The sequence below is a fragment of the Penaeus japonicus genome, unplaced genomic scaffold (assembly GCF_977035675.1).
Source record: "Penaeus japonicus unplaced genomic scaffold, GWHDUDI00000001_assembly GWHDUDI00000013, whole genome shotgun sequence".
Classification (NCBI taxonomy): domain Eukaryota; kingdom Metazoa; phylum Arthropoda; class Malacostraca; order Decapoda; family Penaeidae; genus Penaeus; species Penaeus japonicus.
Window position 1 is genome coordinate 27,253,517 of NW_028234415.1, and position 12,500 is coordinate 27,266,016.

The window sequence follows — 12,500 nt, forward strand, 5'->3', positions numbered from 1 at the left end:
TATATATAAAATAAATATATATTATTAATAAATACATATATTATATATATAACTATAATTAAAATAAATTTTATAAATATATCGTATATAAATATATAACCCTTCCCATAAAATAAAATATCAATATAATATATAATATATCAATAAAATTTCATTATAAATATATAAAAATATATTATATAACTATAATATTAAAATATATATATAATAATAATTTATATAAATATTTAATATCAAACTATAATGAACTTTAAAATATTTATATCAGGTTAAATAATTAACTATATATAAATATGTATTATATAATGTTTATATATATATAATATTATATATATATATATAATATTATAAATAATTTAATATATATATGTATAATATAAAAAATATATATCTATTTCAATAAATATATATTATATATAATATATAATATATACATATATATATAATATATATATTTATATATATATAAATATATATAATAATATATATTATATATTATATAATAATATATATATATATACTATATATATAAACCTATATATATATATATATTAAAAATATATATATCTATATATAAATATATATATCTATATATAAAATATATATTATATATTATATAATAATATTATATTAATAATTATTATGAATCCTATATAATATATTAATAATATAATATATAACTTATATATATCTAATTATTGATATATATAATCTAATATATATATATAACAAATATCTAATAAGTAATATATAATAATTAACTAATACATTATATTTTTATATATATTAGATATAATATATATTATATGTCCATAAATAATATATTATTATATAATATATAATTAATTAAATAATATATATAAAATCTAACCAATAATTATATAAAATTAATATAAATTCGATAAAGCATAATTAGATATCGAATGATTATTATATAACATATATATCTATAATAACTTATATACAAAATCAATAATCTAAATATGTATATATCAATAATAAAAAATAATTTTAATAAATAAAAATTTAAATATATAATATAAATTATATATTCAGTATAATATATATATATAATAATAAAAAAATATATTATATATAAAATTTAAAAATTAATAATAAAATATTAAATAAATAAATATAATATATATAATAAAATAATAAATATACTAATATATAAAATATAATATAATAAATACAATATAATAAAATATTTATTAAATATTATAATAATTTTTATAAAAATAAATATTAAAATATATATATTAAATTAAAATATAAAAATTAAAAACCAAACAAAACCCCAACACACACACACACAAAACCAACACTCCACCACACACACAACAACACCACACCACAACACCAAAAAACACCCCACACCCCAACACACACTCACACACAACACCACACCCCAAAAAAAACCCACCCCCACACAAACCATAACAAACCAACAACACAAACCCCACACAAATAACACACACAACACACCCAAAACCCAACCACCCACAACACACACACACACACCCCCCACACCACACCCCCCCCCCCAACACACACACCCCCACACACACACACCACCACTCACACACACACACCCCACCACACACACACACACACCCACCCACACACAACCAACACACACCCCAACACACCCACACACACCCCCAACACCCAACACACACACCAACACACAACCCCAAACACCCACACACAACCACAACACCCCCAACACACACCACAAAACACAAACCACAACACACACCCAAAAACCACACACACTCTTTTCTCCTACCCTCTTTCTCTCTCCCTCCATTATCCCCCCCTCCCTCTCTCTCTTCCCCTCTTTCCCCCCCCCCCCTGTCTCTTTCCCTATGTATATATTTTGCTTTCTCTCTCTCTCTCTCTCTCTCTCTCTCTCTCTCTCTCTCTCTCTCTCTCTCTCTCTCTCTCTCTCTCTCTCTCTCTCTCTCTCTCTCTCTCTCTCTCCCTACCCCCCTCTCTCTTTTCCCTCCCTCTACTCCCCTTTCTCTACCCTCCCTCCCTCCCTCCCTCCCTCCCTCCCTCATTTTTCTTCACTTTTTTTCCTCTGTCTCTGCCTGTTATAACACATCTTCTTTATGATTATTTATGAACAGTAAAAAAAAAAAATTAATTAATGTAACCCAATACATGCCTGGTCAGATTACCTCAGAAGATAGGTCAGTGAAGGCACTGGAATAAAGCATTGAACCTCAGCCAAGAGGAAAAGATGCATCCATTTGTTTGCCTCCAGAGAATGGATCTCGAAGGCTACCCTGGCCAGATACCCCTCAAAATTATAACATTGCTTCCCGTACTGTTGCTCATTTTCCTTTAGTGTCCTCCAGTTCTGTGCTTTGTTGTTGATAATGGCCACCGGTGTCAGGGTCAACAAAGTTGAGGTACTGAAAGCCTTCAGCCAGGCAAAAGTATGATGATCGTTGGTTCTTGGAGTAATTTGTCTTTTGTTATTGCTAACAAGGCTCCTTTGTCTCTCTTTTGTACCTTAAGGACTCAATATTACCTGGTCCCCCAGCACAGACCCCAAACAACCCATGAACTCTTGATTATTCTGCCCATATTTACTCTCGTTTATTTTGACAGTTAAACCAAGCCCCCAATTTTGTCTTTTCCATTCACTGTACACCAGTATATAGCCATGTATTGTGAAAAGTTATCTGTTGAAATTACACTATGTACATTTTCTTTCATTTTGAATTTTTTTCAGGCACTTGAAAACCTTTTGATGAAAGTAAAGCCAGTATAGTTCCCCACACTTTTTGCAAACCAATTATTCCCTGCGGACACCATACCACACTAGATAATCAAAACACAAATTGTAGCTCATGTTTCTACTTACACAGAAGTCTGTAATCCCTAAATCACAACCTAAACATGCCTTTATTTATTTATTTTTTTATTTCAACTTTTCACTGTCTTCCGCCATGGGCCAATGGACAGACAGTTGTCAAACAGCACAAAATAAGGTCACACCACCTTCCAGTTTAGTAAAGAAATATTTGCATATAAAAAGATTCTAAGAAATGCAAACTTTTTACCATACAATCTCATAGATAATGAGTACTGTATTAATCCACGATATCTATAGGTAATGTGCTAATGTAATTGAATGCACATATAAACATAAATGGTATATATGATGTTTGTGAATGTATTTTCAAACTTTCATATCTGTGTTATTATAGGTGAGTGCACCATTTTATACTAATTTTTATAGTCATACTATATTACTATTTATAATTATACTTCTAACTTTTTTTATACATGATGATATATTGACATGTATAATTCATACACAGCAATTAAAAGTATTGTTGAATTCGTTTTAAATCATTTCTTAACCCATTGGTCACGGTATTAAATGAATATTTTTGCAGTAGGATGGCTGGTTTACATGTCTGGCACGGTGCCATCCGCATCTATGACCGACTCTGGCTTTGCAGCAAATCATGCCATCCACTGCCAATGGGTTAACCCTTTGATCATATTAATTGATAAGCAGAAAAGTTTCCACAAAAAAAAAAAATATATAGTATAATTATAATTAGTGTGTGTGTGATTTAATATTCATCTTTTAAAAAGGTATCTATGATTTTGAATGACAGACCCTTGCTTTTGTGAAGGTTCATCATGTTCCATTCTCTTCCTTTTTTTCAGAAGGGAACTAGCACTACATCAAAATGGCAAAGACAGTAAGAAGAGCCAAGAAGAAACATGGAATGCAGAAGGGCAATCATTCCATGAACCCAGATCGACCAGCAGATAAGGTAAGTCCTGTGTCTTTCTTAAGTTATATGAGGGTATATAAGGTGTCAGGAAGAGGATAATGAGAGAGAAAGTATTTTATATTATTAAAATCAGTATACATTTGTTCTTTCTCCATTCATTTAAAGGAAGCTGTGACCTATTACATTTTTTATTACTTTACAAAAACATTCATATCTTGTTTTAAAGAGAAATATTCAACTGTAATTTAGTGACTTGCGAATTTAGCTCTTAACTTTCTTTTTTTTTTACATAGAAATGTTAAAAGCATGAAGATTTTTTTTTTCTTCCCTTTAGTTTCTATTCTATGTATATTTTTTTCTGTTTTTCTTTTATCCATCCTCTTTTTCTCATTTTTAAATTTTTATCTTCACCCCAGGTAAAGTTAAATGGCGCACCCCATGCAAGAGACAGAGCCACAATCAAGCGGCTTCAAATGTACCGAGGCGGCAAGGCCAGGTACAACAGGAAAGGTCGCTTGGTCCAGGCAGCAGCTTTTCAAAACAAATTAGCCCCAGGTGCGTTGTGTACTAAGAGATTTGTCACTCCTTTCTCTGCTTTTCATTATTATTATAATTTAGGAATTGGGATGTAGTACTCTTTTGCAATGGTGAATGTTAAGAGATTTTCCTTTATTGATTAGGGATAGATTGACTTGTCTATTGAAGAATCTCTTTCAGTTGCCTTTGATTCAGTGTTGCTATAATGAGAATGAAAATAATTTCATCTTTTTTTTTTTTTTTTTTCTTCTTTTTTTCTTATCTTCCTTCCTTCCTTTCTTTCTCCCTTCCTTCCTTAACGGTCTTCCATACTCTACCCAATCACAGGTACGCAAGCCCGCGTGGAGCCAAACCAGAAGTGGTTCGGGAACACGAAGGTGATTGGCCAGCAGTCCCTGCAGAAGTTCCAGGAGGAGATGGGAAAGGTTATGAGGGACCCTTACCAGGTATACCAATGCAGATTTTGTTAACGTTACTTTTGATGAAGGATTTTCTTCTTTTGCTTCTCTCTCTTCATTCTACTCGTCCTTTTTCGGCTCTCATTTTCAGGTATATTTTTTTTGTTTATTTTGTCATCTTTTCACTTCTCTGTTACTTTGCTTATTTGGATATAATTCAATCCAGACTTGGTCTTTAACCCTTCCAAGACAGGCTGCATCTGAATGTGTGTGTTTTCTGTTATTTTCTAGAATTATGGATGAAATACGAGTCTATATATGATATGATAGCAAAGTGATACTATTTAGTATTTGGGATAATAGGCCATCATAGCATGTAATTTCATCAAAAAGAGGGATAATCTGCTCAATCCCCCAGTGTGAAAAAACAAGCAAGAAATTAAAGGTTTAGATTTTTTAGATATGCAAGATATGCTTCTAGAGTATCAAATAATAAAGATAGAAATAACTGATGTACATTTGTGTGGCTGTAGGTGAAGGTTGATAGTTGAAAGTGTGTTTTGTGTGCAGGTGACAGACTTAGCAAAGCCAGGATGCAGGTGAAGTGAGAGAGTCACAGAGTTATTGGGGAAGGATAAGTGGGAGTTACCAGGAAGTAATGATGATTTCATAGTTATTTGCACATGCTGTAAACTATGATTGATAGTTGATGATTTATAATTTACTGTAAATCACAGTAGAATATTCTTGAACCATATTTTGGCATATATGAAGGGAAATAATTCTTTCATATTACATATAACAGTATTTACAATTAGCATACAAATTTAGTCATACCGAGTGCAATCATGTCTTTTTGTACATCTGCATTCTTGAAGTGGAAATGAAAATAAATATGATGCAAGATATGAAATGCACTATATATGTACAGAACATTGTATAACTTAGAAAGAAAATTGTATTGCAGAATTTGAGAGCTGGACATACATAGCACTCCATTTGAAATGAAAAGAAAGCTTCAATATGCAATCTTATTACCTTTCATTGTTGTGGCCATTTGATCACCCCCCCCCCCCAACACACAAAATTCAACTATGAATTACATGTGTAGATATGTACTAATTTTCCTTTTCTTTGTTCTTCAGTGCTCTTCTATTTCTTAGGGAAGTGGGAGTAGATACAAGAGGTGTAATGTTTAAAGTCTGTGATGTACCAATGTATGGAATGATCTGTTTCCAGGAATGTTATAATCTTGTATATCTCAAAGTCGCCCCTTCTCAGAGCACTAAGGTTGCAGGGAACATGTAATTTTCTTTGGAATACAGCCCCACCAAGATCAGTTTTTTTCACTCACTCTTACACTTTATCCATATTATGTATTTCATATACTTTATATCACTAAAAAAATGTATTCTAAAACTCATGTTAATTTCAGAAAGTAGTAGACTTGATCACAATCTGAAAGACTAAATTATAAATAATTTTGTGTATATGATAAGAATTCCTAGATTCCAAAATGCAATACAAGGATACGTTGCAGTGATTCACTGTGTTATATGTATGAACTATGAATTATAAATTATGAAATTCAAAAGATACAAAAAAAATGACTGAAATTTTCATTGCTCTCAGGTAACTGTCAATGACCCTCCCCTAGTAACTCAGTTGCTTGCTCCCTTTACCCGTACCCCGTACATGGTCAGAGTTGCCTACCTGCACACAAAACATGGAACTTTCAACCTTTTCTCACAGCCACACAAATGTACATGAGTAATTTTTATTTTCACTGTTAGGTGCTCGAGATGTATATCTTCAAGAAAAATCATTCTGAAACCAGCAAATGCACCCAATTAAAAACCAGTATTGTCTCATATATGTCGCAGTTTGTGAATTGAATTGAAGGCTATTACTTAAATATATTTAATTGGAAAGGTCATGGGATCATATATTTTCAGCTATATTGGGTCTTAGAAATAAAATAGGCCTTTTTAACGCAAAAAGCTCATGATTATGCATAAGATATCATAACAGAACTGTAAGAGGAATTGCAAGATAGTTTTTTTCCTCATGAATGATTGTGTGATCTATTACATGTGTATGTTTTTGTGTGGGTATGATTGATTTTGTGGTTATTTCATTTAAGCAGAAGTAACCAACATTCAGCGAACATTTTAAACTTGAATTTGAATTGAAATTTATACTGGAGTATTTGAATTGAAATTTATACTGGAGTATTTGAATTGAAATTTATACTAGATTAATCTACTGATTATATTGATTACATCTTCCAATCTGTGTACAACAGGTAATTATGCGCAAGACAATCCTGCCCATCTCCCTGCTCAATGAGAAAGCCAAGAATGCACGTGTACACATCTTGGACACTGAGCCTTATGATTCAGTGTTTGGGAACAAGAAGACAAGGAAAAAGCCCAACTTCAAGGTAAGTCTTAGAGCATATGTTTTTTTGTTTTCCTTTCTTGCTTTTTCACTTGATTTTGTCTCTCATTTTTTAATTTTCATTCTCCTCTTCCTCCTCCACATGACCAATTTGATTATCTAATAAATTTTTTTCCTGCTTCTCTCCACTTCTTGTTCTTCCTCTGCATTTTGTATTTATTCATTTATTTCCATTCTTCTCTGGGTCCTTCACCTCTCTCCTTTCTAACTCTGCCTCCTCCACATTCTCCATTTCCATCCAGTATATTTCTCTTTTTCTTTGACTCCTTTCCCTCCCTCTCATACTTTTTGCCTTAAAATTCATGTTTTTGTTACCAAAGTAGCTATTACAAGAACATCTTGTGATTTTTAAAACTTGTTGGGAAATGGGTTTTAATAAGAAAGGATAGATGAGAGACAAATTTGAAAATGTTAGTTTTGAGTTAATGTTTTCATTATTGGTTTGTTACACTATCTTGTCTAAAACTGTTGTGGCACATGAATTGGTCTGAGGCCATTTTCAATGCTTTTAGAATTACAATATCGGTATAAGAAGGATTATGCTGGATTAGGTAAAGATCATGTTTTTTACAGCAGTAAGCCTCCCTTTTCTTTCTGGTATAGATGATATGGAGTTCATGTGTGAAGACCAGCAGTACTGACAGAACTATAAAAGCACACTTATGATTCTTGCAGATAGAGAACTTTTCAGACTATGCCCAAAAAGCTGAAGGTATGCTGGAAAATTACGATGAGGAGAAGGATGGGGATCTTGTACGAGAGGAGCCAGACAGCCAAGACTTGCCACCAGAATGGTTCATGAAGGTAACTGATAGCCAAAGGAATTTGCGGTTCCCAAGAATTCTTTTTCAGTTATGTTAATAAAGTTTTCTTTCATTTTTACATTATTTTGTCATTTTTTTAAAGAGTGCCAGGGTCTTTGATATATTTAAATGTTTCTTATTTATTTTCCATAGGCTGGCCAGAGCAAACGTATTTGGAACGAGCTGTACAAGGTGATCGACTCATCAGATGTTGTGATACAGGTTCTGGATGCCCGAGACCCCATGGGAACAAGGTCCAAACTCATAGAGAAATATATGAGAACAGAGAAGCCACATAAGCACTTGGTGTTTGTTTTGAATAAGGTGAGCAAATGGAACTGTGAATTAATTTATCTGTAAAAACTTTGTATTCATGCAGATAGGAATGTAAGCATGTTTTTATATTTTCTTGATTAGAAGAATATTAGTTTGTTTTTTTTATATACTCATTTCAATAGGCTTTATGAAAAAATTAAAGGATATGTTACTCATACTCATTAATGAAAGAGAATAAGTTGAGATTTAGTCATTTTAACCCGATACCTTTAAATAGAGCCCTATGCCCATCAATCATAGGTGTGAATGAATGACAGCTAGTAAAACTAGTATTTAAACATAAAACTGCATGTATTATTGCTTTATGGCAGGCAATTGTCAGTTTCCACATTTACATCATCCTATACCTGACAGTTACATCTGTCTATAACTGTGCAACTTTTATCAGCTTTGACACTCCACTATACGGTATATATTTGACATACGTTAGTGAAACATACATTTTCTGGTCAGTAAAATCAAGCTCTTGCATTATCAGAAAATGTAATATTTCCTTGGTAAATTTTCAAATATCAAGCTGGGAGGAATTTTGAAAAACTTACAAAAAAGGGCATAGATTTTGCAGTTTTGGCTCTGTCTGGACACTACTCCAGGGTTTTTCAAAGTGCACAGGCCTAACACCAGTGACTATTCATCACTGAGATGGCAGCCAGCCACTATGTGCCTGATCACCAGGCATTTGAGCCATACTAAAATCAATGAGGGGATATCGGTCCACAGCAGGAAGACCAGCAGAATATGGCATGATATTAAGGGGTTAATAGGTAGATAAAAACAAGAAAGTATGAGTTATTATTTTACAAACGAGAGTATAGATTACATTTAGATACTTCTGATTAGATAGGAAAGGTTTTGTGCTGTCATATTCAGGTTCCTTTTTTTATTCTCTTGAAAAAGGGCAACAAAGGGATGGGATGCAATAGTCTGCATCCTAAGTAAATTTTAGATAAATAAAAAAAAATGAAACATGACTTCTTTCTTCCCTAAAGGTCGATTTGGTACCAGTGTGGGTAACCCAGAAGTGGGTAGCCGTCCTCAGCCAGGAGTATCCATCCCTGGCCTTCCACTCCTCCATCACAAACCCCTATGGCAAAGGTGCTCTTATCAATCTCTTGCGGCAGTTTGGAAAGCTGCACGAGGACAAGAAGCAAATCAGCGTGGGCTTGATCGGTTATCCCAATGTCGGGAAAAGCTCAATTATTAACTCATTGAAGGCTAAGAAGGTTTGTTTGTTTGTTTGTTATTTGCTTTTTCCCCTCTTTTTTTTTTGTGATATTGCTGATAGTGATGATGATGTTATGGACATAATAATTCACTTCTTTATTCTTTAATATTCTTGTATATTATTCCAGGTTTGCAGTGTTGCTCCAATTGCTGGAGAAACAAAAGTATGGCAGTATATTTCTTTGATGCGCAAAATATACCTCGTCGACTGTCCCGGTGTGGTGCCTCCTTCCCATGAAACCCCAACTGACATGGTGCTGAAGGGAACAGTCAGAACTGAATATTTGAAGAGTCCATTCGACTATGTTCCTGCTATATTGCAGAGATCAAAGAGGGACTACATATCCAAGACTTATGATGTGAGCAATGTTTTATGTATTTTAGGACCATTGTAGATAATTAACAATTAACTGTCAAGAGAGTGTGAATGATAGAAAATAATAACAACAGTGTTTTGAGTGAGAGTGAGTGAGTTTGTGATACTCTGTGGAATTTTTGTAGTACCAGTTTATAAAACATTAAAAGCCTTTTGATATTATACATTAGCATTTCAATAAAATGGGTTATCATTTTGATTCATTGATGATTCTGTTTACCAAAATTAGTCTTGTCTAATAGACAGTGAACATCATTTCAGATTCACGAATGGGCAACTCCAGAAGAACTCGTCGAGAAGGTAGCAAGACGCACCGGGAAACTCCTGAAGGGCGGAGAACCTGACATAAACACTGTATCCAAAATGATCTTGAATGACTGGCAACGTGGTCGAATACCATACTTTGTACCCCCTCCTGGCCATGACTCATCTGATTTCACCAAGCTTAAAGAGGAGGAAAATGAGGAAATGGCCAAGATGATCAAACAAAGACAGGAAGAGGAGGAGGCAGCAGAGAAAGCTGCTGAGTTGGCAAATGCCCCAGTTGTACTTCAGGACTTCACCAAGATTAAGCTGACTCTTGAGTACTCAGGCGATGATGTGAAAGAGTTGGAAGATGACAATATGGTGGTCCCAGAGTATGATGATGATATAGAGGAACTAGAAGAGGAAGGTGATAATATAGAGGAACTAGAAGAGGAAGGTGATAATATTAAAGGAGATAATGCTTCAGATACAGTTGACACCATTGAAGATCAGGAAAATCAAGAGACCAATGATGCACCTGACACAGAAGTTATAGAGGTAAAGATTGAAAACGATGATAGCCTTCAAGATGTAGAAGAAAAGAGCAAGAGAAGCTCAGACAGTGATGAGGAAATGGAGGGAGTGGACCAGCTTTCCAGCGATGAAGAAGAGAAAGTCAGCACTCCAGCTGGCTCCTTCACTGTAACAAGCACCAGGAAATTGAGGAGGAAGAAGAAACACGTGGACGACGAAGGCCGAGTCCTGCACATTAGCCAGATGACCTCAAAACAGAGGAGGAGACTGGAGAGAGAAAATAAGAGGAAGAAGGTGGGCAGCAACTTCTATGAAGTAACTAATGTGAAGAACAAGAACAGAAACAAGGCAATTCCACTCGCCATGAATGTAAGACGTAAGAAACCCAAGAAAGTAGTAAGGAAGTAATCATAAATAAAAAAATTAAAAAGTTATTTTGTTTCACTTTTATCATTCAATATTTCATACAGATACACTGAAAAGTGGCTTTATTTACATAAAATATTCAGAACTGTACACATTTACATATATTTACAATTTACACATGTGCAGAGCTGAAACATTACTTTCAGCAGTGGGAAAAATGCCAGAAAGATTTTTTAAAAGTTTTTCATCAATTGTTAAACTTTCTGGTTTAATTGAGATCATAAATCATTTGGCATCTAATATCAAAACCAAACTTTGATTATAAATGTAGCCAATTTTAAAACATTACAATACTTTTATGGTAATACAAAAGGTATTTTTTCAATGACTGCTACAAATAAGAAAATATGTGCTTATTATTTCAGAGTGAAGTCATGTATTATCTAGATGTACTTATGCGAGTCTGCATACATGTAATGCTCTAGTGAGGTAGAGAGAGGTTTGAATGTATATGTATATGTATATGTGTATGTGTATGTGTATGTGTATGTGTATGTGTATGTGTATGTGTATGTGTATGTGTATGTGTATGTGTATGTGTATGTGTATGTATATGTATATGTATATGTATATGTATATGTATATGTATATGTATATGTATATGTATATGTATATGTATATGTATATGTATATGTATATGTATATGTATATGTGTATATGTATATGTATATGTATATGTAATGTATATGTATATGTATATGTATATGTATATGTATATGTGTATGTGTATATGTGTATATGTGTATATGTGTATGTGTGTGTGTTATAAATCATGGTAAGTAATTCTCTCTGGAATTTATTAGAACATTTCCTGACAAGTAAGCCAGATGTCATATGTAATCCAGGCAATATGGATAACCATTACTAATTCAATATGGGAAAACAACTTGTTACTTCCTTGTAAATTACTTTTCAGTAATATTAAAAGAATTCTAAAATGTCTATTGAAACCTGGGAAGGCATTAGACTTTCTTCTAAAGTCTTAAATAACTTATTTAAATATCATTTAAAAGTATTATCATTACTTTCCCCTCATATTCCTCCAAATTTATGGAGGAAATAAAAGTGAAATGGCTGCTTCCATTTCTAGTGAGTAGAAAGACGAAAATGACACTGTTTTTAAAAGCAAAACATCAAATATATTACAATCATCACAAGACAAAGTCAATAAATAGTTTTCCAATCCTAATGGATATCACATGCACAATTACACTAAAAGAAATGTCAACACAGTAATTCATATCCACAAAGTAACAAGTTTTATCAAGTACATTGAAATGTTGGCTTCTATCACAGGGGAACCAAAGCTCATTAGTACTTAATAATGTGACTTAGACAATATTGTCTTATATACTGCTGGCAGTGACTGTAAAGACGGCAGTGGCTCATACCC

General features: G+C 32.9%; 2 protein-coding genes and 1 pseudogene across 2 annotated transcripts in view; 1 reads left to right on the forward strand and 2 right to left on the reverse strand.

Annotated features, from left to right (window-relative positions):
* Positions 1-11,113, forward strand: part of Ns2 (nucleostemin 2) — a 14,548-nt gene extending 3,435 nt beyond the window's left edge. The window contains exons 2-10 of the mRNA XM_086543364.1: positions 3,697-3,806; positions 4,184-4,322; positions 4,632-4,750; positions 7,008-7,145; positions 7,838-7,966; positions 8,119-8,289; positions 9,291-9,524; positions 9,654-9,884; positions 10,163-11,113. Coding sequence (XP_086399490.1) covers positions 3,720-3,806; positions 4,184-4,322; positions 4,632-4,750; positions 7,008-7,145; positions 7,838-7,966; positions 8,119-8,289; positions 9,291-9,524; positions 9,654-9,884; positions 10,163-11,089 — 2,175 coding nt within the window. The 5' untranslated portion in view covers positions 3,697-3,719 and the 3' untranslated portion in view covers positions 11,090-11,113. The remainder of the gene's footprint in view (positions 1-3,696; positions 3,807-4,183; positions 4,323-4,631; positions 4,751-7,007; positions 7,146-7,837; positions 7,967-8,118; positions 8,290-9,290; positions 9,525-9,653; positions 9,885-10,162) is intronic.
* Positions 2,344-2,866, reverse strand: LOC147470649 (uncharacterized; annotated as a pseudogene).
* Positions 11,113-12,500, reverse strand: part of NKAIN (Sodium/potassium-transporting ATPase subunit beta-1-interacting protein) — a 109,088-nt gene continuing 107,700 nt past the window's right edge. The window contains exon 7 of the mRNA XM_086543365.1: positions 11,113-12,500. This exon is cut by the window's right edge and continues 1,076 nt beyond it. The gene's annotated coding sequence lies outside the window, so the exon portion shown is untranslated.